Source organism: Rana temporaria, chromosome 7, assembly GCF_905171775.1.
Source record: "Rana temporaria chromosome 7, aRanTem1.1, whole genome shotgun sequence".
NCBI lineage: Eukaryota > Metazoa > Chordata > Amphibia > Anura > Ranidae > Rana > Rana temporaria.
In genome coordinates this window covers 14,571,255-14,598,678 of record NC_053495.1, presented here as the reverse complement: position 1 = coordinate 14,598,678, position 27,424 = coordinate 14,571,255, and the positions used below count along the sequence as shown (strand labels likewise).

General features: G+C 47.5%; 2 protein-coding genes across 4 annotated transcripts in view; both read right to left on the bottom strand.

Annotated features, from left to right (window-relative positions):
* LOC120945081 (solute carrier family 26 member 6-like) overlaps positions 1–17,108 on the bottom strand; it is a 41,981-nt gene extending 24,873 nt beyond the window's left edge. The window contains exons 1-8 of one of the 3 annotated variants that reach the window (XM_040358943.1): positions 16,993–17,108; positions 13,689–13,851; positions 11,317–11,456; positions 10,127–10,237; positions 9,236–9,402; positions 7,033–7,197; positions 5,576–5,728; positions 1,344–1,426 (exon numbers count right to left, since the gene is read on the bottom strand). In XM_040358943.1, coding sequence (XP_040214877.1) covers positions 1,344–1,426; positions 5,576–5,728; positions 7,033–7,197; positions 9,236–9,402; positions 10,127–10,237; positions 11,317–11,456; positions 13,689–13,819 — 950 coding nt within the window. In that variant the 5' untranslated portion in view covers positions 13,820–13,851; positions 16,993–17,108. Of the gene's footprint in view, positions 1–1,343; positions 1,427–5,575; positions 5,729–7,032; positions 7,198–9,235; positions 9,403–10,126; positions 10,238–11,316; positions 11,457–13,688; positions 13,852–16,717 lie in introns of all 3 variants that reach the window. The other 2 variants (XM_040358942.1, XM_040358941.1) reach the window with 2 other exon arrangements.
* Positions 17,109–25,607: 8,499 nt separating this feature from the next.
* The window catches only part of LOC120945082 (solute carrier family 26 member 6-like), a 40,199-nt gene continuing 38,382 nt past the window's right edge, over positions 25,608–27,424 (bottom strand). The window contains exon 18 of the mRNA XM_040358945.1: positions 25,608–26,152. Within this exon, the coding sequence (XP_040214879.1) occupies positions 25,992–26,152 (161 nt within the window). The 3' untranslated portion in view covers positions 25,608–25,991. The remainder of the gene's footprint in view (positions 26,153–27,424) is intronic.

Sequence of the window (27,424 nt, the reverse complement as noted above, 5' to 3'; positions counted from 1 at the left end):
CACCTAGAGACTGCCACGTAGGTCCCTTCCAGGGGCGGACTGACCATTGAGTCACTCGGGCACTGCCCGAGGGCCCCATGCCACTAGGGGGCCCCATCCGGGTTGCCAGGCTCAGTAAAACCGGGGACAGTATGTAAAAATCTGTGTTTTTTTTAGATCTGTCCCTGATATGTCCGAAAATGACATGCTTTTAATGTGAATATCCCAAGATTTTAGCTGCCCGCCTCTGCACTACCTCCTGGCGTGGTGGTCATCTGTAAGCCAGAGGGGCCCCATAATCTTCTATTGCCCAGGGGCCCCATGAGTTGTCAGTCCGCCCCTGGTCCCTTCTATTTTTTGTCTGTATAGTTTTTCACCTCCCAGGTCCACAATACCCCACCCTTTCCCCTCCCCCCCCTCCCCCCCAACACTAGTGTAATTCACAGCGCAGACATATATACACCCTTTTCACATACTTAACATTGGCTGCGCCTCATAGACCCAGGGGTAACTATACGCCGGAAAAAGCCAAACGCAAAACGACGTAAAAAAAAAAGCCCCGGGCGGTCATTCGTTTCTGAATCGGCATAACTCCTCATTTGCATATTCCTCGCGTAAACAAATGGAAGCGCCACCTAGCGGCCAGCGTGAGATTGCAGCCTAAGATCCGACGGTGTAAGACGTTGGTCCGGGGTCGCGGCTTCTCCTGGTAGGCCCAGTAGTCAGACTGGACATCAGACAGGACATCATGGTGACCACCGACCTCCAAAAAGTAAAACGGAAAGCAGACAACCGTTTATGAGGGTTTCCTGGTTCAGCTAATTTACACATAAGAGACTTTCCCAATTTTGGGCCAGATCCACAGACGAAGTACGCCGGCGTATCTACTGATACGCCGGCGTACTTTCAAATTTCCCGCGTCGTATCGTTGTTTTGAATCCTCAAAACAAGATACAACGGCTTCTGGGTTAGATCCGACAGGCGTACGTCTTCGTACGCCTTCGGATCTAAGATGCAATACTTCGGCGTCCGCTGGGTGGCGTTTTCCGCGTCGGGTATGCAAATTTGCGATTTACGACGATCCACGAACGTACGCGCGGCCGCTGCATTTTCTAACGTCGTCTGTAGTCGGCTTTTTCCGGCGTATACATAGAATTGCCATGTTAAGTATGGCCGTCGTTCCCGCGTCGAAATTTGAATTTTTTTTTTTGAGGATTCGAATATACGCCAGGTAAGGTACGGCGGCGTAGTGTATCTCTGATACGCTGCGCCGATGCAAATGTATGTGGATCTGGTCCTTTAAGTCTAATTACACACATTTGCTTGCAGCAGCTAATTAGTCTCATACATTATTCACAGCTTACCCAGTTGGGATGTCTCCAACAATGTCCACGCCATACGCTCTGTTGAGATCGGCCCCGTACGCTATCCCAGTGGCCACAATTAGCTAAACACAGAATAGACAAGGGGGGGGGGGGGGGGTCAGGTGCAGCTTCTACACAACATTCCTATATACAATGACTTGGGTACACCTGAACTACAAAAAGGCAGAGACGTACTTTAACCACTTAAGGACCGGACCAATATGCTGCTAAATGACCCAAGGGGTTTTTACAATTCGGCACTGCGTCGCTTTAACAGACAATTGCGCGGTCGTGCGACGTGGCTCCCAAACAAAATTGCCGTCCTTTTTTCCCCACAAATAGAGCTTTATTTTGGTGGCATTTGATCACCTCTGCGGTTTTTATTTTTTGCGCTATAAACAAAAATAGAGTGACAATTTTGAAAAAAATTCAATATTTTTTACTTTTTGCTGTAATAAATATCCCCCAAAAACATATATACAATTTTTTTCCCCTCAGTTTAGGCCGATACGTATTCTTCTACCTATTTTTGGTTAAAAAAAAAAAAAAAAAATCGCAATGAGCGTTTATCGATTAGTTTGCGCAAAATTTATAGCGTTTACAAAATAGGGGATAGTTTTATTATTTATTTTTTTTACTACTAATGGCGGCGATCAGCGATTTTTTTTTTCATGACTGCAACACTATGGCGGACACTTCGGACAATTTTAACACATTTTTGGGACCATTGTCATTTTCACAACAAAAAATGCATTTAAATTGCATTGTTTATTGTGAAAATGACAGTTGCAGTTTGGGAGTTAACCACAAGGGGGCGCTGTAGGAGTTAGGGTTCACCTAGTGTGTGTTTACAACTGTAAGGGGGTGTGGCTGTAGGTGTGACGTCATTGATCAAGTCTGCCTTATAAAAGGGATCACTCGATCGATGCGCCGCCACAGTGAGGCACGGGGAAGCCGTGTTTACATACGACTCTCCCCGTTCTTCAGCTCCAGGGAGCGATCGCGACGGGGCGGCTAGAAACGAATAGCCGCGCCCTCGTCCCGGATCGCTCCTGAAGCCACGGGAACCGCCGCATGTACGGGGGGGGGGGTCCCGATCGGTCCCAAAAATTAGTCAAAAGTGTCCGCCATAATGTCGCAGTCACGAAAAAAAAAAAAAAAAACGCTGATCGCCGCCATTACTAGAAAAAATAATTAGTAATAAAAATGCAATAAAACTATCCCCTATTTGGTAGACGCTATACATTTTGCGCAAACCAATCAATAAACGCTTATTGCGATTTTTCTTACCAAAAATATGTAGAAGAATACGTATCGGCCTAAACTGAGGGGGAAAAAAAATGTGTTTATATCTTTTTGGGGGATATTTATTATAGCAAAAAGTAAAAAATATTGAATTTTTTTCAAAATTGTCGCTCTATTTTTGTTTATAGCGCAAAAAATAAAAACCGCAGAGGTGATCAAATACCACCAAAAGAAAGCTCTATTTGTGGGGAAAAAGGACACCAATTTTGTTTGGGAGCCACGTCGCACGACCGCGCAATTGTCAGTTAAAGCGACGGAGTGCTGAATCGCAAAAAGGGGCCAGGTCATTTAGCTGCATAATGGTTCGAGGCTTAAGTGGTTAACTGGATGGCGTCTGACTTTTGCATTGCGGGTGAATACATTAATAATCCAAGAAGTGCAATTTATTAAATGAGGCCCTATAAAATGGTGAAAACAAAATCTATTTTTTAGATGAGTAATGACAAGGTGGGGATGTCTCAATCTCCACCTCATCCAATCAGAGGATGCTTTGCATTCATTGAGAACAGTTTTCTCTGAATAGAGCCTGTGACAAGCGAGCAAACTTTCTAGTTCACCAAGCAGCAGGGCGAACTTAGTAGTGATGCCTACTACAGTGATTTCCAACTTCCACAGGGATCACACAGGTATGGTACAGTGAGGGGAAAAAGAGGTTGATCCTCTGCTGATTTTGTCCCTGGCCTGGCCACTCCCATCTGTCCCAAACTAGTGCCATCTGTCCGTTCCAAACCAGTGCCATCTGTCAGCGCCACCTGCCAGTGCCAATAGTGCAATCTGTCAGTTCCAAACCAGTGCCGCCTGCCAATGCCAATCAGTGCCACCTGCCAGTGCCATCTGTCAGTTCCAAACCAGTGCCACCTGTCAGTTCCAAACCAGTGCCACCTGTCAGTTCCAAACCAGTGCCACCTGTCAGTGCCATCTGTCAGTTCCAAACCAGTGCCACCTGCTAGTGCCACCTAATAGTGCCATCTGTCAGTTCCAAACCAGTGCCACCTGCCAGTGCCATCTATCAGTTCCAAACCAGTGCCACCTGCTAGTTTCAAACCAGTGCCATCTGTCAGTTCCAAACCAGTGCCACCTGCTAGTGCCAATCAGTGCCACCTACCAGTGCCAATAGTGCCACCTGCCAGTGCCATCTGTCAGTTCCAAACCAGTGCCACCTGCTAGTGCCACCTACCAGTGCCAATAGTGCCATCTGTCAGTTCCAAACCAGTGCCACCTGCCAGTGCCATCTGTCAGTTCTAAACCAGTGCCACCTGCCAGTGCCATCTGTCAGTTCCAAACCAGTGCCACCTGCCAGTTTCAAACCAGTGCCACCAACCAGTGCCATCTGTCAGTTCCAAACCAGTGCCACCTGCTAGTGCCAATCAGTGCCACCTACCAGTGCCAATAGTGCCATCTGTCAGTTCCAAACCAGTGCCATCTGTCAGTTCCAAACCAGTGCCATCTGTACTGAGGACATTAAGTGTGTGCTAGAGTGACAGGAGTAAGCAGGAAGGAGTGGAGTGGGTGAGGTTGTTTTTGTTTGTTTGTTTTTTTCGCATCATATATCGGCCATCGGCCGCCCCAATTTCTAAATACCGGCATCGGCCAGAGAAAAACCCATATGGGTCTACCTCTAATTAGGAGCACTCTCTTAAAAGGGAGTGCTCCTAATCTCAACTTGTTACTTGTATAGAAAGACACCTGTCCACAGAAGCAATCAGATTCCAATCTCTCCACCGTGGCCAAGACCAAAGAGCTGTGCAAGGATGTCGGGGGAGAAGATTGTAGACCTACACAAGGCTGGAATGGGCGACAAGACCATCGCCAAACGGCTTGGTGAGAGGGTGACGGCAGTTGCTGATTACATTTTTGGTGTTATTCTGTCTCTCACTGTTAAAATACACCTACCAATAAAAATGATCGACTGATCAATTCTTTGTCATGGGGCAAACATACAAAATCAGTAGGGGATCAAATACTTTTTTTTCCCCTCACTGTATATCCATAAATACATTAGTCCAAGCTGGATCAATATAAAATAGTCCATCCCTAAACATCAGCTTCAAAAGACAAGCAGTCTATGGGCCAGATTCTCAGAGACTTACGTCGGCGTATCAGTAGATACGCCGTCGTAAGTCCGAATCTGCGCCGTCGTATATTTAAGCGTATTCTGGAAACCAGATACGCTTAAATTTGGCAAAGATACGAGCGGCGCAAGTCTCCTACGCCGTCGTATCTTAGGGTGCATATTTACGCTGGCCGCTAGGTGGCGCTTCCGTTGTTTTCCACGTTGAATATGCAAATGAGCAAGAACACGCTGATTCACGAACGTACGTCCGTCACAATTAGTTACGCCGCTTACGTAAGACATACGCCGGCGTAAAGATAAAGCAGGTCTGTAGGTGGCGCAGCCCATGCAAAGTATGGACTTCGGAACAAGCGTATCTTTTTACGTCGTTTGCGTAAGTCGTACGCGAATAGGGCTGTGCGTAAGTTACGTTCACGTCGTAGGCAGTGTTCGACGTATCTTAGGCATTCTATCCGACGCATGCGCACTGGGATACGTCCACGGACGGCGCATGCGCCGTACGTGCAAAACGTCATTTACGTGGGGTCATGCTTTATTTGCATAAAACACGCCCACCTCTTCCCAATTTGAATTAGGCGCGCTTACGCCGGCAAATTTACGCTACGCAGCCGTAACTTAGGACGCAAGTGCTTTGTGAATACAGCACTTGCCTCTCTAAGTTGCAGCGGCGTAGCGTAAATACGATACGCTACTCCCGCCCGCACTTACGCCGGGGTACGTAAATAGAGGCCTATCATTTTTCTATGGTGTGAACGGCCCTAAAGACATCCAGGTTTAGGATTCGTACTGCTGCGCCGTGTATTGTGAAACCTTGCATGTTTGGAATGAAATATTTTTCTGCTGGAAGCCTCACCGTGATTAACTCGATCGGTATAGGAAATCGAATCTTCGAAATATATTTCTCGTTCAGGAACTTCACTGCGAACAGGACGGCGATGGCGATGAGACCGATGAGGAGAGAGGCGACGTTTGTCTTGGGCAGCTGGCTGCAGATATTCACAATGGTCTGAAGTGGAAGAGTAAAAAAAAATAGTGCAAGGAGCAAATTGCTTAACCCAACACGCCATAACCAATAGGAGCCAATCAGAGTTTACTTACCATTATAAGAAAGATTCTGATTGGTTTCTTTGGGTACAGTACGTTGCAATTTAATAAATGACTTCATACGTGGAAAAAAGTCCAATAACACATCAGCCAATAAAAGTCTTTGGCCCAGATTCACGTACAGCGGCGTATCTTTGAGCGGGCGTAACGTATCCTATTTACGTTACGCCTCCGCAACTTAGACGGGCAAGTGCTGTATTCTCAAAGCACTTCGCAAGTTGCGGCGGCGTAGCGTAAATAGGCCGGCGTAAGCCCGCCTAATTCAAATGTGGAAGATGTTGTCGTGTGTTATGTAAATGTTATGTGACCCCCACGTATATGACGCTTTTTACGAACGGCGCATGTGCCGTCCGTGGACATATCCCAGTGCGCATTGCTCCAAAGTACGCCGCAAGGACGTATTGGTTTCGACTTGAACGTAAATTACGTCCAGCCCCATTCACGGACGACTTACGCAAACGACGTAAAATTTTCAAAATTCGACGCGGGAACGACGTCCATACTTAACATTGGTACGCCTCATATAGCAGGGGTAACTTTGAGCCGGGAAAAGCCTAACGTAAACGGCGTATCTGTACTGTGTCGGCCGGGCGTACGTTCGCGAATTTGCATATCTAGCTGATTTACATATTTCTAGGCGTAAATCAGCGTACACGCCCCTAGCAGCCAGCGTAAATATGCAGTTAAGATCCGACGGTGTAAGAGACTTACGCCGGTCGGATCTAATACAAATCTATGCGGAACTGATTCTAAGAATCAGGCGCAGAGATACGACGGCCCAGACTCAGAGATACGACGGCCCAGACTCAGAGATACGACGGCCCAGACTCAGAGATACGACGGCCCAGACTCAGAGATACGCCGTCGTATCTCCTTTGAGAATCTGGGCCTTTATAACTAACTTTTTTTTCCTGCTGTCAGTGTGAACCTAAGTCACGGGTCTTCAAACTACGGCCCTCCAGTTGTTCAGTAACTACAATTCCCATCATGCCGAGTCATGTCTGTGAATGTCAGAGTTTTACAATGCCTCATGGGATGTGTAGTTCCACAACAGCTGGAGGGCTGTAGTTTGAGGATCCCTGACCTAGGCTTAAACCTGGAAGCTGATTGGTTACTTTTAATCCCCCCCAGGCCCCCCCCCCCCATAGTGCAGGTAATATATGACAAGTTATATGGCAGCTTTATACCACCATTATAGGGTCTTACATAGATGAGAGACAGCGGGTGGCTCCGTTGGCTGATATTTACTCCCAGAATGCTCTTAACCTGCGACACAACCACGTGAACAGCCGCTGCGCTGGTGTAACCGCGAATCAGAGGCTCCGAAAGGTACATCACCACAAAGCCAAACTGCATCAAACCCAACAAGATCTGCCAACAGAGACAGGGAGGTAAAAAAAAAAAATATATATAAAATTATTATATATGAGTTATATAGCGACAACAGTTTACACAGCACAATTACAATTCAATACAGAAGGGCCTTGCTCATAGAGCTTACATTCTAAAAGGGATAGAATATATATATATATATATATATATATATATATATATATATATATATATATATTATATATATATATATATATATATATATACACACACATACATACACACATATACACACACACATACATTTATATATATATATATATATATATATATATAACACATACATATACACACACACTCTATATTGTCAAAAGTATCGGGACACCTTCCTTTACAGACACATGAACTTTAATGGCATCCCAGTCTAAGTCCGTAGGGTACAATATTGAGTTGACCTATCCTTTGCGGCTATAACAGCCGCAACTCTTCTGGGAAGGCCGTCCACAAGGTTTAGGAGTGTCTATGGGAATGTGTGACCATTCTTCCAGAAGCACATTTGTGAGGTCAGGCGCTGATGTGGATGAGAAGGCCTGGCTCGTAGTCTCCACTCTATTTCATCTCAAAGGTGTTCTATCGGGTTGAGGTCAGGACTCTATGCAGGCCAGTCAAGTTCCTCCGCCTCAAACTCGCTCATCCATGTCTTTATGGACCTTGCTTTGTGCCCTGGTCCAAATCATTTGGTGGAGGGGGGATTATGGTGTGGGGTTTGGCCCCTTAGTTCCAGTGAAGGGAACTCTTAAGGCGTCAGCACACCAAGACATTTTGGACAATTTCATGCTCCCAACTTTGTGGGAACAGTTTGGGGACGGACCCTTCCTGTTCTAACATGACTGCACACCAGTGCACAAAGCAAGGTCCATAAAGACACGGATGAGCGAGTTTGGGGTGGAGCAAGGCCTTCCCGTCCAAAATCAGTGCCTGACCTCACAAATGCGCTTCTGGAAGAATGGTCAAACATTCCCATAGACACACTCCTAAACCTTGTGGACGGCCTTCTCAGAAGAGTTGAAGCTGTTATAGCTGCATAGAGTTGGCCAACTCAATATTGAACCCTACGGACTAAGACTGGGATGCCATTAAAGTTCATGTGCCAGATCCACAGACATTTACACTTGCGCCGCGTATCAGAGAAACGCTACGCCGCCGTACCTTACCTGGCGTACTTTCAAATCCTCAAAGATTTTGCGCCGTAAGTTACGGCGGCGTAGTGTATTTCTGGCGGCGGAATTCAAATCGGCGGGTAGGGGGCGTGATTCATTTAAATGAAGCGCGTCCCCGCGCCGATTGAACTGCGCATGCTTCGTTTCAAAATTTCCCGCCGTGCTTTGCGTGAAATGACGTTGCAACGACGTCATTTTTTTAACTTAGACGTGACTTACGTCCATCCCTATTCACGGACGACTTGCGCAAGTCTATCTATACGCCGGAAAAAGCAGACTAAAGACGACGTAAGAGAATGCGACTGCCGCGCGTACGTTCGTGTATCATCGGAAAAAGCTCATTTGCATACCCAAAGCGGAAAATGACGCAAACTCCACCCAGCGGGCGCCGAAGTTTCGCACCTACGATCCGAAGCCGCACGCCTGGCGGATCGAACCCAGAAGCCGTCGTATCTTGGTTTGAGGATTCAAACTAAAGATACGAAGCGGGTAATTTGAAAGTAAGCCGGCGTATCAGTAGATACGCCGGCGTACTCGCTATGTGGATCTTGGCCCCATGTGTGTATAAAGGCAGGCGTCCCAATACTTTTGACAATATAGTATATATAAAAAGTGTTTATACACACACACACACACACACACACACACACACACATATTTATCCGCGTATAACACGCACCCTAACTTTAAGAGGGAAGCTTCAGGAAAAAAAATCCACAGCCCCCTGTGTATACCACGCAGGCACAGTTTACCCTCTATTTTCAGGGTAAAAAAGTGAGTGTTATACGCCAATAAATACAGTATATATACACACACACACACACACACACAAACTCTCAATATGATGCAATCCTTACCTGAAATATTCCAACCAACAACGTTAAGGCTGATGCCACCTGAACCCTGGCAGCATCCCTGGCTTCCTCATCCACCATAGAGTCATTGCCCGGTATCAAAAAACTGTCAGATGGTGCCAGGGACTCTGTCACACTTCCAACCATCACAGAGATGACGGCAAAAGTCCCTGTAGGGGAAAGAATAAAAAAAAAATGGGTAGACATGTGCACTGCTGAAAAATTCATTCATTTTCGTTTTATTCGTTTTTTAGCTTTTTTCCGAAATTCGAAAATTAAAAAATTAGGACATTTCGGAATTAACGAATTTGTCAAAATTTGTTGAAAAACCAATTCGGAACTAAACGAATTGCACATGTCTAATGATGGGTGGTCCTTGCATATTTAAAGGCAGGGCCTGGGCAGGACTAACCTGCAAGGTGGGCATAATTTTGGTGCACCCAACCAGAAAAGTGGGGGATCCTGGACCATAATGTTGGCAAGTTTAGGTCTTCATTCTCCTCTTTCCTCCAGCAGTGGACAATTTCCCTGCAGCATTCTCCTGTGAGACCACAGTGGGTTGATGACACACACCTAAGGAGCAAAGCCTTCATGTCTTGCCCTTACGGGATGTGGGTGGAATGATGCCGGGTATTATTTTAACTGGAAGAGGACTGGCACTATATATGTCATCCGGGTCACGGCACCAATGTAGTGATATAGATGTATATATAACACCCAACATATTACCACCTATACTACAACAGCAACCACACCAGATAACGGTTCATGAACTTTAAGCATGATAATCTGGTAGAGCAAATAAAAAATGTCAAATGACCTACAGGCATATTTTATTAAATAAATAATTATTGGAAAAAAAATGGATACAGACACCAAGAGCATTGTACTTACCTGCGGAGATGTGTCGGGATGTGCCGAATATGGTGTAAAGAATTACAGGATAGAATGATGAGTAAAGACCAAAGACAGGGGGGACCCCGGCCAGCAAGGCGTACGCTAAACCTACAGAACATCAAAAACAGAAACCAAATTTAAAATTATATAGATTTATACTTAGGTAAGGAATTAAACATCTGCTAAGACATTTTCTTGTCCTCAAACATCTCGGAACGTGGCAGGGGGTGCTGTAAACTTTTGTATCACCCTGTAGTTTAGGCAGGGAGCGCCTCACAAAATTTCCTTGCCAGGAGTAGTTATCCTGGTTGATTGATGGATTTCTCCACGTTTGGCCTTGTTGCACTTTTCTCTTCTACCATTAGGTGGCCGAGTGCTTGGTGGTACTAGAGAAGGGCAACCCAAGGTCAGGTTATGGGTATATGGGGTATCTCAGCCAACGGGCAGGGGTTTTCTTGAATCCCTTGGCCTGCTGGGAGCGCTTATATATTTGGGTAGAGTCAAGTGATCTATGTTCCGTGCCATCTGGACGGCTGTCCGAGTGGACGTGTGTTGTATTGCCCGGGCTGCTAGGCCGGAGACGGGGCCTATCCCAGGCACATCTGGCTGCTAGGCTGTTTGAGAGGCTATCCAGAAGCAAGAGAGCAGTGCAGGGTTGGGATTGCGGCTTGCAGTCCAACCAAAGGTGACGGTTCTGCCGGACAGAGAAGTCACATGATGTCACATGCAACCGGCCTTGTACTGAAGGACAGGTGGCAGGCGAGGTCGGAGCCTGGAGGAGGAGCTCCGAGTCTGCTCGGCTCAGTTCGCCTGCCCCTGACAGTGACTCGAGTCCTTCACTAGTGCGGTGATGCTGGGCAAGGATCGGCTCGAGGCTGCTCTATTTCTGCAAAGGGAACAGCGTTTCTGCTTTGAAAAAAGTGCAGGGACGCCGTTCCTAGGCGTTCCTGCAGGACTCGAGCCCTGGGTAGCATGTTACACAATCAGAAGCTGGAAGGCTTGCGGTCAGGCAGTTGACAGCGCAGCGCCTCTCAGATTTCAGGCGATCTCTGAACCCAACTCCCAAGATGGAGAGCCAAAGTAAGTAAAACTATTGGGGCAAATGTGGTAATCATTTTAGCCCGAATGCTCAAATTCTTGCATAAACCCAATCATGACTGGTTCTCTTTATAGCCTAAATTCTGTACCTTGTGGGAGTTGGATGATACCAACACTGATCCCGGATATTACATCCCCCAACAGCCACTCTTTCACAGGATATCTCGGCAGCCAACTAAGTATCGGAATAAATTTCAGGAGAAGGGATTTCAGGACCGTCCCAGAACATCTGGAATACAAAGAAAGGCAGCGCGAGCGGAGCAGGTTAATAGGCGCACCTAGAATTATCTCCACGCTATTCCCTCGCCAAGATTAATTAAAACAACAGGCTGAAACGAGGAGGACGCTGGGGAATACACGGCTCAGTTGTTGGAGCTAAAACCTCCGGTGCTGTGAGAATTCCACGCCGGCTACACCGACATATGTCTGGATGAGACAATCCTCCCGTCACATTACCGGCGGGGTGATCAAGACGTAATAAACACATAGAAAGCAATACATGAATAATATGTGTAAAGAGGAATGGTACTACTGCGCTACCATATATAAAACAAAAAGTGGAAAAAAAACAGCAAAAAATATATCAAATAATAAGAGCTGCGTATCTAAATAGGTGAACAAAACCAAATTAATATGAAATGAATAAGTGATAGCGCTAGTATTAACTAGTGCTGAGTGAGTACAGTGTGAATGTTAATAATATAAATCATACACAGTGAGTATAAATAGCAACACTTATGAAAAATACTAAGTCCAATGAGATGATAAAATAAGTTCCTTATGGGTTAAACCCATATGCAGCCCTCTGGTAATCAGCTGGCGTTTCCTCCTCAATGCTTCTCATTAGACAGACAACGACCTTTCCCATAAAAGATCCAAGCAGAAAAAAGATGATATAAAAGATGATATTCTCTCTCAGAAGAAGAAGAGACGTATGTGAGGGATGATCAGCAGTCTAATACATGTATAATAGAAACCCAGCTGTATCCTAAATATTGTATGGAATGGGAAAAACTGCCAGCTCAAAATTTTTTATCCGTGTTCACTAAAGGTAATGCATTTCCAGAGTCAAGACTTTGGCCCGGATTCACAGACACTGGCGCATATTTATGCCGCCGTAGCGTATCTCCTTTACGCTACGCCGACGCAGCGCAGAGAGGCAAGCACTGGATTCACGAAGCACTTCTTCCCAAATCTGCACTGGGTTTCTCAGGCGCAAGTCGGCGTTAGTGGAAGTGGGCGTGAGCCATGCTAATGTGGTGTGACCCCATGCAAATGATGGGCCGAGTGCCAGACAGATACGATTCGCCAACTGCGCATGCGCCGTCCCGTGGACGCATCCCAGTGCGCATGCTCACAATCACGTCAGAAATACTCCCTAATATACGCCAGATCACTGCCTACGGCGTGAACGTAACCTACGCCTAGTCATATTCACGTCCAACGTAAACTACGTAAAATACGTCGGCTTGTGTTCCCTTTGCATGGAGGTGCTGAGTTACACCTCCTTTATGGGGCATAACTTTGCGCCGGACGTATGACTTTACGCGCACTGCGTCGGACGAACGTACGTTCGTGAATCGGTGTATCTCCCTCATTTGCATATGTGAATAGAAAATCAATGGGAGCGCCAAATACGTCCAGCGTAAATATGCGCCCACTCTACGCCGGCAAGTTACGTCGGTCGATTGGCTGAGGAGCCAATGGGGCGAAGCTACCATCTGTGGGATTATGACTGAACGCCTCTAAGTCAGAATCCCCCCTAAAGGTGACGATACCGCAGTGCCGCGGAGCCCAGGTTGGCCTGGGATAGCCGGCCCCCACCACCCCTTCGCCGGGGCGGGGGCCGGCGCGTAGTGCCGCTCGCCTCGGGACCGGAGCGCAGACGGAAGCGGGCCGCCTCTCTCCCGGAGCGCATCGCATGTTCGTTGGGAACCGGTGCTAAATCATTCGTAGACGACCTGATTCTGGGTCAGGGTTTCGTGCGTAAAAAGTTACGTCGGTCGGATGAAGCCTATTTTCAGGCGTATCTAGTTTTGTGGGCACGGCGCACAGATACGACGGCGCATATTTGCACTTACGCGGCGTATCTCGAGGCGTATACGTGGGCGCAAGTGCTTTGTGAATCCAGGCCTCTGTATGTGCAACCTTAGTGTTATTACGATTATCCACTGCCAGCCTGCAGCAGCTAGAAGATGTATTGTACAGAAAGAAGCCCAAACTAGAAGGGCTGATTTGAACAGATAGTGATCCCTTACACACACACACACACACACACACGGGCAGTGGTGGCAAACCTTGGCACCCCAGATGTTTTGGAACTACATTTCCCATGATGCTCCACTACACTGCAGAGTGCCTGAGCATCATGGGAAATGTAGTTCCAAAACATCTGGGGTGATGAGGTTCGCCATCACTATTACGCCCATATGCATTGCTATGTTATTATATTAGTGCTCACCGGAGGCTCTTCTTCATTCTGGAGATCAGCCGGGGTCCATCATCCTGAGATCTGGGAGCGAGTTCCTCCAGTTCTGCTTCACTCAGCGCCAGCTGCTTCATTCCATGATCAGGACTGGGGGGGCCCGCCATTCTGGGCCCGGGTACACCCTCCTATCACAAAACTTCAAAAAATAATTTTGTAAGAAGCCGACTGAATAAAGAGAATAGCTGTGTGCAAGGTACAGATATACTCACAGATTACAGAATTATTCAGTATTACCATCTGATGTCATACAGGAGACCTGGAGACAGGAGACCTGGAGAAAGGAGACCTGGAGAAAGGAGACCTGGAGAAAGGAGACCTGGAGAAAGGAGACCTGGAGACTAGGATACAGGAGACCAGGAGACCTGGATACAGGAGACCTGGTAGACAGGAGACAGGAGACCTGGAGACCTGGTAGACAGGAGACCTGGTGACCTGGGAGACAGGAGACCTGGTGACCTGGGAGACAGGAGACCTGGTGACCTGGGAGACAGGAGACCTGGGAGACAGGAGACCTGGGAGACAGGAGACCTGGGAGACAGGAGACCTGGGAGACAGGAGACCTGGGAGACAGGAGACCTGGAGACCTGGAAGACCTGGGAGACCTGGGAGACAGGAGACTTGGGAGACAGGAGACTTGGAGACCTGGAAGGGGATATTTTTTCCTATTTGAAAGAATGGAGCTTCAATTTAAAGAGAACCTGTCACCAGACCACTCCATACAACAACAATCTCCCCATAAGAGCCCATTCACACCTAGGCGTTTTGTCGCCTGTAGCGCAACGCTCACAAACGCCAGAGGGACCAAAATACATGAAAGTCTATGGGGATGGTTCACATCTGAACGCTGATGCGCCTGACGCCCATCGCCTGTAGCCAAAAAAAGTTCCGGACCCTTTTTTGTCGCGCGTATCGGGCGGTTTGGGCGTATTTGAGCGTTTCCATTTCCGATAGAAAGTAATGCAAACGCTCGATTCAAGCGACTTGCGCGACAACGGGCGTTTGCTACGGGCGTTTCGTCGCTTTAATCAATAGAACTTGTCGCCCATGCAGAAGATTAAAAAAATCTACAAACATAGCAACAAGTGATGAAAAGATGATAGTTTTTCCTATTGGCTAAAATAAAAAACGTCAAAGTACAAAAACGTCGGACAACGCTGTATGCAAACGCATGAATACGCGCGACAAAACGCCAAAAAAAAACGCCTAACGACCGACGCTCAGGTGTGAATACAGCCTAAGAGTAGATGTGCATTTCATGTATTTCATATTTTGTAAAAGCTTCCCTTGTGTAGATCTCCAAAAGCCCTGAGACTGCGGTTGGGTGCTGCCATCTTGAATTTGATGTCAGCAGCCCCAGCAGACATTGTGCTGTCATTTAAAGCGGTTGTTATCTGTACAATTTCGGCTCTCTTATCTCTGCAGAGAGATAAGAGAAGTGTTCAGCAGATCCATTGCGTTTTAGCTGCGAATTTGGAGACCTGGGAGAGAGGAGGGGGAGGGGGGAAGTGTATTGAGCTGAATGAGACAAATCCTGAAGAGAAATGAACACATCTGCGAATCAGCTGCGTACCCATAGAAGATAATGGGTCTGAATTCACACCTGAGCCGCACCGCAATGCCTAAAAAACGCACACGGTTTTCCGGCAATGCGCAGTGCGAATGCATCGCACATATGTGAATCAGCCTCATTGAAAACAATGTATTTTGAAATGTTCTGCGAATTGGATGCGGTTTAAGCCGCACTCAATTCGCATAGGTGTGAACCTGGCCTAAATGCTTGCTGGATGCAACACTCGTCAGCATCTGCAAGCTAAGGCTCCATTCACACTTATGCATTTTTTATGCATTTTGCAGAAATGCAGGGAAATTTTGTAACATGGTTTCCTATGGAACATGTTCACATCAATGCTTTTTTGTGCCTCTGCGTTTTTGGAAAGGGTCGTGGACTTTTTTTTTCCTGCAAAAAGCAGCGTTTTGAATGTAATGGAATTCAATGGATCCGCATCCAAAATGCAAGTACTGTGTTTTTACTGCGATTTGCGTTTTTTTTTGTTTACCTGTTTATATCTGGTTGTTAAAGGAAATGTTAAAAATGTAAATTCCTGCCCCCAAAAAAAATAATGAATAAAAAAAAAAAAAAAAAAAAAAAAAAAAAAAAAAACGCAAATCGTGGTAAAAAAAAAAAAAAAATTGTTGTAAAACCGTGTGTCGAAAAACGCAGCAAGCACCGCAAAAATGCTCAAAAGCAACATACATAGGTGTGAATCGAGCCTTATGCTGGCCATTAAGGATGAGCTCCGGCGTGTTCGCATTGAACACGTGCGGAGCCCGCCAGGAAGTCGGCACCCACGCTGCGCTAATCACAGCCAGGCAGACATTTCCCGATGCTCGGCTGCAGAGATCGGGAAATGTCTGCCTGGCTGTGATTAGCGCAGCGCGGGTGCCGACTTCCTGGCGGGCTCCGCACGTGTTCAATGCGAACACGCCGGAGCTCATCCTTACTGGCCATACACTTTACGAAAAATCGGTCAAACGAACGTTCGGCCGTGAGCGCAAACTATAATGCCATCATGTAATGACCGATAAATCGTTGAGTGGACATAAATAAAAAATAATAATTTGGTTTGTTTTTTTTACATATACCTAGTGCAGAAATTTCGGACGGGAAACACATTAACCTTCCGATTTATCGTTCGTTCGGCAGAAAATTTCCAAACTTGTCCTTTTTTTTGGCTCAAAAAACGACCCAACCCAACGATTATCGATTTTGTGCCCATTAACTGTTCGAAGAACGAACTGTCTGAACGACTGAATTACGCCCGATTTTTCGTATAGTGTATGGCCAGCATAAGGCTGTAAGATGTCCAGTAGGATTTGACTGTCAGCAGAACGCAGCCAGAAACAAGCCGTCCTTGCTGAGTGTCTTGATGATTTGACAATCAATTGTACAATCAGGTGACATAATGAAAGTAAATACCTATACGCACACGTTGCACTCCTACCTATAAAACGCAAGTCCCGGCGGTGAGGTTTTATTGCGTCCTTTACTTCCCACAGAGGCGGCGAGGAGCCCGGCTGGTCACGCGAACACTTCCTCGCCTGTTCTTAGTGTGCTAAAGGACTTTGAGCCGCGTTTTTGCTGAGCCCCGCGTTCTAATAGGTCATTTATAAATTATAACGAGCCGCGCTCCACAACCTCACCTGCCCAGAGCGGCGCTTTACACATGAGATACACACTCAGCTTAGACACAATTATTCGGGCGTGTGAAGTCTTTACCTATCACAGTCAGCTGAACAATTACAACTGCTGCCAGATCCAGGTAACACAACCGGTATGATTATCTCCCCGCCCTCCAGCAAGAACCAACAAAAGAGAAAGCCTGACTCCTGCTTGCCAACTGATTGCTGGAACAAAGGTGAAAGTGTCTACGTCATCCCTTAAAGGGGTTGTAAAGGTAAAAAAAAAAAATCCCTAAATATCTTCCTTTACCCTTCACTTACCTCATCCTTCCATTTTGCTTTTAAATGTCCTTATTTCTTCTGAGAAATCCTCACTTCCTGTTCTTCTGTCTGTAACTCCACACAGTAATGCGAGGCTTTCTCCCTGGTGTGGAGTGTCGTGCTCGCCCCCCACCCTTGGACTACGGGAGAGTCAGGACGCCCACTAACACACAGCTCCTTTCTCTATCTGCAAAGTAGAGAGCGTCCTGACACTCCTGCTCGCCCCCTCAAGAGGCTTTCTCCACACCAGGGAGAAAGCCTCGCATTACTGTGTGGAGTTACAGACAGAAGAACAGGAAGTCAGGATTTCTCAGAAGAAATAAGGACGTTTAAAAGCAAAATGGAAGGATGAGGTAAGTGAAGGAGGACGGCACTAAGGTAAAGGAAGCTATTTAGGGAAACATTTTTTTACCTTTACAACCCCTTTAAGGCTCCATTCACAGTAATGCGTTTTTTGATGCATTTTGCAGAAATGCAGGGACGTTTTTTAACATGGAACATGTTCACATCAATGCTTTTTTGTGCCTCTGCGTTTTTGGAAAGGGTCAGGGACTTTTTTCCCTCGAAAAAAGCAGCGTTTTGCATGTAATAGAATTCAAGTACCGCGATTTTGCCGTGATTTGAGTTTTTTTTTTACCTGTCTATAGCTTGTTGTTAAAGGAAAGGTAAAAAAATAAAAATAAAAATTGGCTAAAATAAAAACATTTTTTTGGTAAAAACGCATGTCGAAAAACGCAGCAAGCACTGCAAAAACGCTCAAAAGCAACATGCATAGGTGTGAATCGAGCCTTATAAAGACTCTTAAGGCCCCATTCACACGAGGCGGACTCCATCACACTCCGTCGCTACGGAGTCCGCCTGCTCCCGCCAGCTCAGCGGGAGATCAGTCCGCAGATCCCTGCTGCTCACTGAGCGGGGAGGGGCTTGTCGGGCACCGCTGTCTCCTATGGAGCGATCTGATGAAAACGGACAGCATGTTGTTGGCGAACACCCAATGTTCGAGTCGAACTTACGTTCGACTCAAACTCAAAGCTCATCCCTACTGAAGAGTGGTCAGGGTACCTATGCTGACCCGTGTCCACAGTCAAATGTGCCTACAATGGGCACGTGAGCATTATATATATATATATATACACACGTGATCCTACACTTCCAGGTAGCGGGTGCAAATGGGCGGCGGCTCGCTTCTGCTGTGATTAACAGTGGTAGCCGATCGACAGATACCCCGGACTTGATGTCTGGCAATACCCGGCTGACTGTACGTTACAGAGGCAGAATCACAGTCTATGTAAACAAGGCAGATCACTGTTCTGTCAGTAGGGAAGGCATAAATCTTGTGTTGCAACTTCCGCTTGGTGACCCCCTGACATTTGGCATGTCATTTTTTTGGGGGGGAGGCGCAGGTACCGTTTTTTACAGGCACCCAGCTCCCACTTCCTCCCTGGGGGCCACGGCGGCGCTGGAAGGAAGTTCACCTCTCCCCCCTCCCTCCCTGTAATCTTCTGGGACACGTAACAGGTCCCAGAAGATTGCCCGGCCAATCACAGCGTGCAGCGTGGCTCGCGAATGCGCAGCGGGTGCCATCAGTTAGAATGCTGGTACCGAGGAGAGGAGCGGAGGGCTTTGTGCGCCCGCATCGCTGAACCGTGGGACAGGTGAGTGTCCGATTATTAAAAGTCAGCAGGTACACTTTTTGTAGCTGCTGACTTTTAAATGGGTGGAACTTCCGCTTTGGGTCAGAAGATTGGTGTGACAGCCAGTCAACTAGCATTTTCAAAAGGCGAGGTGAACAATGGCAGCTGCATATATTTCTATATCCTAGCCGGAATACACAGATTCTTTTCCCTCGGCTTCTGATGGTCGCTCATCCCTACCCAGAATCCCGCGCTAGAGGCGTTCCAGTCTCATCCCGTCGTTTTCATTCACAGCTCCTCACGGCTCTTCCATGTTCAGACAGAAGCAGACATGATGGAAACAATGTTCTCTGTATTGCTGAAGAGCCGGAAATTACAATGTCCATTCACCGCGAGGAGATCACAAGACCCCCCCTGTGGTTACATTGTAACATTCAGCATCCTCCCCTCCTCCGATCCGTGCAGATCGTCACATAGCCAGCTCTTCTTACTATGACCTCATTGGTCATATTCTATTCTATGATCCATTAGGATGTCCATAAGATCTTCTCTGCTGGAGGCTCAGCATCTGTCCCTGGGATCTACAACTTGCTGCTGAACTCTGAGATCAACAATCATCTAAATATCAGTCCTGTGTCTTATTCTTGAATCTCTTGTGCTTTTCTCCCAGATCTGTGCAGTAATCCAGTGTGACTTGCAGTGACGGTGCGTCCATAAGGGGCGGCCCCCTTTCTCCTCACCAATAGATAGATTCCGGCGTTGCGTGAAACTATCTACTGCTTCCAGTGTGCCCATCAATTTCTGCCACTGTGTCCATCAACTGCAGTTAGCGTGCCCATCAACTGCCGCCAGTGTGCCCATCAACTGCTGCCAGTGTGCATTCCCCGCCCGCCCGGCACTTACCTTGTCTTGGTGAGGCAGCGGGTCATGGCGGCGATGGCCTCCACGCTCCTCAATATCTTCTCCCGTCCTCTCTTCCCATCCTCTGCTATGATTGGACGCTTGATAGGCGTCCAATCACAGCGCCTGTCGTTTCAGCCAATCGGGTGACAGACTTGAGCACCTGATTGGCTGAGAGACGGTTCAGTGTTATCCATTCGTTTTCCTAACACAACGCTGAGTAAACAGCGAGCACCCACCATGGCGCCCGCTGTTCACCTTTTTGGACGCCTATTAGAGCCTACGGCTCTAATCAGGTGCTTCCAAAAAATACCCCGCCCATTGTAATTCAGGCGCCCGGCCCCTTTTCGGGCACCGGGCGCCTGAATTACAATGGACGGGGTATTTTTTGGAAGCACCTGATTAGCTGAAACGACAGGCGCTGTGATTGGACGCCTATCAAGCGTCCAATCATAGCAGAGGATGGGAAGAGAGGACGGGAGAAGACAATGAGGAGCGTGGAGGCCATCGCCGCCATGACCCGCTGCCTCACAAAGACAAGGTAAGTGCCGGGCGGGTGGGGAATGCACACTGGCAGCAGTTGATGGGCACGCTGGCAGCAGTTGATGGACACAGTGGCAGAAATTGATGGGTACAGTGGCTGCGTTTGATGGGCACAGTGGCTGCGTTTGATGGGCACAGTGGCTGCGTTTGATGGGCCCAGTGGCTGCGTTTGATGGCACAGTGGCTGCGTTTGATGGCACAGTGGCTGCGTTTGATGGCACAGTGGCTGCGTTTGATGGGCACAGTGGATGTGTTTGATGACACAGTGACTGCGTTTGATGGCACAGTGGATGCGTTTTAACACAGTGACTGCGTTTGATGGGCACAGTGGATGAGTTTGATGGGCACAGTGGATGTGTTTGATGACACAGTGACTGCGTTTGATGGCACAGTGGTTGTGTTTGATGGGCACAGTGGTTGTGTTTGATGGGCACAGTGGATGTGTTTGATGACACAGTGGCTGCGTTTTATGGCACAGTGGCTGTGTTTGATGGGCATAGTGGCTGTGTTTGATGGGCACAGTGGCTGTGTTTGATGGCACAGTGACTGCAATTGATTTGGTTTTTTTTTTCAGTTTGTTTGTGCCCACCAAAAATTTTGAGCACCAGTCGCCACTGAGTGTGAGACTTCCTGTAATAAAGACCTCTTACTGCTGCTCTCTCTCCTTGTGCAGGGTGACTGGTCTTGTCTCCGCCCCCCTTCTGTAGTTTCTGTTGGCAGCTTGTAGTGGGTGGAGCCTGCTATGTGCAGCACACTGCTGCTAATGAAGGTAATATCTGGGTTTGTAAAGGCAAACTGAGAATTTGTTCTGTGCAATTTGAGGACCATCTAGAGGCAATGCTGCATTATGGCCACTAGATAGTGCTGACTATCATTGGAAACGAGTATGCAACTTGGTGCCATCTAGTGATCATATTGCTGTATCCCCCTACAGCAATATGACCACTAGATGGCACCAAGTTGCATACTCGTTTCCAATGATAGTCAGCACTATCTAGTGGCCATAATGCAGCATTGCCTCTAGATGGTCCTCAAATGACGGCGGAGCGGTGCGGCTCTTGTTCTGGGACAACGTCATATAACGGCGCCCAGTTTAGCCGCGGTCGCGCACCTGCACCCGCGTGAACCCGATCTCGGTAAAGAGCCACGCCCCTTTACCCATGTGATCGGTTGTGTCCAATTACAGCTGATCACATGTAAACAAGGAAGTGACGTTTATCGGCTCTCCTCTCCTCGCTCTGACAGAGGGTGAGGAGAGGAGAGCCGATCGGCGGCATCTCCTAACGGGGAAGATGTAAAAACGTAATCGGATCATCAGTGCTCTGATTACAGTGCAGCTTCTACCCAACAGTACTACCCAAACATGATCCGCCCAGACTGCAACATTACTATGTATAAAAGAACCGTTTTCTTTGGGCCAGATTCTCAAAAGAGATACACCGTCGTATCTCTGTTTCTGAGCCCGGGTATCTATGCGAGTGATTCTTAGAATCATTTTCGCATAGATACGGCGTAGATCCGACTGGCGTAAGTCACTTACACCATCAGATCTTAGATGTAATTCCACGCTGGCCGCTAGATGGCGTTTACGACGATTTCTCATTTGTCTATGCAAATGAGCCTGATACGCCGATTCCCGAACGTTTTTGCGCCGCCTCGTCGTCGTTTATGTCGTTTCCGTAAGCGTAAACTTACCCCTGCTATATGAGGGATAAGTTTACGAAGGTCCGTCGTATGCCATGTTAAGTATGGCGTCGGGACAGCGTCGTCTTTTTCCGTCGTTTACGTCGTTTTACTAAGTCGTTCGCTAATAGGGCTTTACGTAAATGACGCTCACGTCGGCTTCATTGACGTTTTCCGTTGTGAGCTGGAGCATGCGCACTCGGCTATTTTTACGGCCGGCGCATGCGCAGTTCGATCGGCGCAGGGGCGCGCTTAATTTAAATACAAGCCGCCCCCTTTGAATTACGTGTCCTTACGCCGGGCCATTTACACTACGCCGCTGTAAATTACGGAGCAAGTGCTTTGAGAATACGGCACTTGCTCCAGTAAATTGCGGCGGCGTGGTGTAAATGGCTTACGCTACGCCGCCGCGGATTCTACGAGAATCTGGCCCTATAACTTTTATTGAACAGTGTTTGACTGGCCATTTATTTTCATTGCCGACAAATGGCCGTTGCCTGCCGGCACTATTGAGCGCCTTGACTCCGGTCATTGAACCGGCCGCTGGCTGCCCTCGCCATAGAACTCCATGATTCAGGTCATTGAACTTTTCATCTGTTATTTATCAATACATGGCTTTTTTTTTTTTTCCCCGTGTTTATAAAACACGACACTGATAGCCCACGGTGCTATTCAAGAAAAATGGACGCTCGGCTTTGTTTTGTGTCGCTCTGTTTGCTTTTGCCAAAATATATATATAGACAGAAAACACAATCGGACTTTAATTTCCAATGCTGCCGATTGAGTCAACAGTAAACATTTATGCAAATATCAGAGCGGAACGACGCGGGAAGCGCCGGGGAGAGGAATGATCTCCCAGCGTTGATGTTTATGGGTGCAGCAAGTCTATAATTAAAGGGGTTGTAAAGGTAAAAGTTTTTTTACCCTAATGCATCCTATGCATTAGGGTAAAAAAACATCTGACAGCACCGCCCCTCCCCCCCCCCCCGAGCCCCCGTTTTACTTACCTCACCGTTTGAAAGTCCCAGGCGCGTGCTTGTCATCTAACAAATATCCCCCAAAAATATATATATATATAAAAAATTCTTTCTCAGTTTAGGCCGATATGTATTCTTGAAAAAAACACAATTAGCCGGATTCAGGTAGAGCGGCGCTTCTTTGTTCCGGCGTAGCGTATCTCATATACGCTACGCCGCCGTAAGTTAGAGAGGCAAGTGCTGTATTCACAAAGCACTTGCGTCCTAAGTTACGGCGGTGTAGCGTTTATGTCGGCGTAAGCGCACCTAAGACTTTGTTTCAAATCAGGGACAGTCCCTCAAAATCAGGGACAGTTGGGCGCTATGCTTACTGCTCATTACTAACCCCCAGCTCTGCTGATCTTCTGATCCTCCTCTCTCTCTGGTCTCTGCTCACCTCTTACCCCCAGCTTTGCTTATCCTCCGCTCAGTAGTAACCCCCAGCTCTGCTGATCTTTTGCTCAATAGTAACCCCCAGCTCTGCTGATGCCCCACTTGGTAGTACCCCCAGCTCTGTTGATCCTCTGTTCAATAGTAACCCCCAGCTCTGCTGATCCCCCTGCTCAATAGCAAACCCAAACTCTGCTGATGCCCCACTTACTAGTACCCCCCAGCTTTGCTTATCTGCTGCTCAGTAGTAGCCCCCAGATCTGCTGATCCCTTACGCATTAGTAACCCCCAGCTCTGCTGATCCTCCTCTCTCTCTCTCTGGTCCCTGCTCACCTCTTACCACCAATGTATGTTGAAACAGTCTCCATCAGACGTCCATGTAGCAGGTTGATAATGCAGGAGAACAATAGGGAGTCAATGACAGAGCCTTGTCACCCTATGACAGGAAGTGCCTGAACAAGGACCTCCATGGCAGGATCACCAGATATTATTTTAACAAAACCTTCAGATTTAAAAAACATAGAAAATTACGTTTGAGTGAGATTAATATGTTAAAGATTAATGAGATTTTTACTGATTGTTTACATCAGGCATGTCCAAAGTCCAGCCAATGGCAGCCCGTGTTCTGGTTTAATACGCCCCCCTGGTAATTTGGGTATATATATCTGTTGTGGCCCCCGTATTTATCGGTGCTGCCTCCGAGGGGACAGGGAGGGGGCGGGACGAGTGCCGTCAGATTACATACAGGAGAATCTCCCATTCACTCTGCAGCATCTGTAAAAGGAAGTCCCGTCTCCTGGACTGGCATTGGATGACTGTTCTGTCTATCATAGGAGGCGGGACTTTGTAATAAAGAGGCCGCCGAGTAAACAGGAGATTCTCCTGTATGTAATCTGTTGGCGCTCATCCTAGCCTACTGCAGATGGGCATCGATCAGGCTGCACTGATGGCACTGGTGAGGCTGCATTCATGGCACTGGTGAGGCTGCATTCATGGCACTGGTGAGGCTGCTTTAGGGGCACTGGTGAGGCTGCTTTAGGGGCACTGGTGAGGCTGCTTTAGGGGCACTGGTGAGGCTGCTTTAGGGGCACTGGCGAGGCTGCATTCATGGCACTGGCGAGGCTGCTTTAATGGCACTGGCGAGGCTGCATTCATGGCACTGGCGAGGCTGCATTCATGGCACTGGTAGGGCTGCATTCATGGCAATGGTGAGGCTGCAGATGGGCACTGATTAGGTTGCATTGATGGGCACTGCCCCTTATTCTGCTTTACAGTTCTTTAAAATTTTACATTTTTTTCCCCCTGAAACTATCCTCTGAAAGTGAAGGTGTGTGTTATACACCAATAAAAACAATGGCCCGGATTCAGATAGCAGTTACGACGGCGTATCTCCGGATACGCCGTCGTAACTCTGAGTTGCGGGGTCGTATCTATGCGACTGATTCATAGAATCAGTTACGCATAGAGTTCCCTAAGATCCGACCGGCGTAACGGTCTTATATCTTAGGCTGCATATTTACGCTGGCCGCTAGGTGGCGCTTCCATAGATTTACGTGAGGAATATGCAAATTAGGTAGATACGCCGATTCAGAAACGTACGTCCGCCCGGCGCATTTTTTTATGTAAAGTTACCCCTGCTATATGAGGGGTATCCTATGTTAAGTATGGACGTCGGGCCAGCGTCGAATTTTCCGTCGATTACGTCGTTTGCGTAAGTCGTTCGCGAATAGGGCTGTACGTAAGTTACGTTCACGTCTAAAGCAATGACGATTTGCGGCGTAATTTCGAGCATGTGCACTGGGGGGGTCACAATTCATTTAAATAAAACACGCCCACATCATCCACATTTGAATTCCGCGGACTTACGCCGGACCACATACGTTACGCCGCCTTAACTTAGGGCGCAAGTTCTTTCTGAATACGGAACTTGCGCCCTAATTTACGGCGGCGTAACGTATCTGAGATACGTTACGCCCACCGATAGATACACTATTGTATCTGAATCCGGGCCGATATATCTAAATAACACGCCCACGCTCATCTCTCCACCACACACAGCCACAAAGGCCAGAGAACTCTTGTTGGGCCGTGTATTAGTTGCTCGGAGGAACACACTTAGACCGAATTTTAATGGTTTAAAGAATATCAGGCAAAATGTTCGGCCCTCCCGCACGTTCACTTCATCAAATCTGGCCCTCTTTTTAAATAAGTTTGGACACCCCTGGTTTACATATATATAGGAATTATTTTATTTATCACAAATACTTACATAGCGCTATCAATTTCACATATATATTGTACATTCGCATCAGTCCCTGCCCCCCAAGGAGCTTACAATCCAAGGCCAATAACTCACTTTCATGCATACACATACTAGGGCCATATAGACAGGAGCCACTACCAGCATGTCTATGGAGTGTGGGAGGAAACTGGAGTACCCAGAGGAAACCCGCACAGGGAGAACATGCAAACTCCGTGCAGGTAGTGCCGAGGTTGGGACTCGAATGACCCTGGAGCTGAATTGGAGATGAAATGGGCTATTTATTGTGTCCGTAGTCCATAGGGTAGAAATGAGCCTTCTATTGTCTTCTCCAAAGAATGGATTGTGGTTAGATTGCTGTGATTTCCTGGAGCGAGCTGGAGTCACTGTTCTGTCCGCTGGAAAGGAAATATATATAGGAAACGGCATCGTGGATGGAGGCAAAGATGGAAGCCGGGGTGATGTTCTCATTAAAGAAACTGCTGCTCTCCAGTTGTCGTAACACGGCCGCTGCAAAGCGAAGAATAAGATTTATTAATGATCAGTCGTCACATGTATGGATCGGTTCTCTATGTCAGGCTGGGGTGACCATTCAATACAAGAAACGGGGGAGGGGACAGGTACGAGTAGGGATAACACCCAACCTTAAAGTGGTACTAAAGGTTCATTTAAAAAATAAAAAAACAAACATATCGGCCCAGATTCACGTAGATAGGCGTAAATATAAGCGGGCGTATCGTAGTTGCGCTACGCCGCCGCAACTTAGAGAGGCAAGTTCTGTATTCACAAAGCACTTGTGTCTAAAGTTACGGCAGCGTAGCGTAAATGTGCCGGCGTAAGCGCGCTTAAATCAAATGAGGAACAGGGGGGCGTGTTTTATGTAAACTAAGCATGACCCCACGTAAATGACGATTTTTTTCGAACGGCCCATGCTTAGTATCACGTCGAATTTTCAAATTAAATTACGCCCGCTCAATGCCTAGACGACGTGAACGTAACTTACGCAAAGCCCTATTCGCGAACGTTTTACGCAAACAACGGAAAATTTGACGCTGTCCCGACGTCCATACTTAACATTGCGTACGCCTCACTATAGCAGGGGTAACTTTACGCCGGTCCGACGCCTTACGCAAACGACGCATATAGATACGCCGGGCGCACGTACGCTCGTGAATCGGCGTATCTACCTAATTTGCATATTCTACTCGTAAATCTACAGAAGCGCCACCTAGCGGCCAGCGTAAATATGCAACTAAGATACGACGGCGTAAGAGACTTACGTCAGTCGTATCTAAGCAAAAATCCGGCGTATCTTGCTTTCTGGATACAGAAAAAATATACGCCGGCGCATCCTAGAAGTTACGCTGCGTATCAATAGATACGCCGACGTAACTTCTTTGTGGATCTGGCCCATCATACTTACCTTCACTGTGCAGTTCGTTTTGCACAGAGTGGCCCCGAACGACCTCTTCTGGGGTCCCTCGGTGGCTCTTTCGGCTCCTCCCCGCATTAGATAACCCCCTCTAGGAAGCTCTCTAGCGAGGGGGTTACCTTGCGGGCGCGCTCCCGTGTCATACACTCGGCGTCCATAGACGCCAAGTTTATAACTCGGTCCCGCCCCCTGGTGCCCGCGTCATTTGGATTTGATTGACAACAGCGGGAGCCAATGGCTGCACTGCTATCAATCTATCCAAACAGCGCCGGGACCCCGTGGTGAAGAGGACGCCGAGGACGAGCCGAGCAGGTAACGGGCTCAGGTAAGTAAGTAATCGCTACGTCATC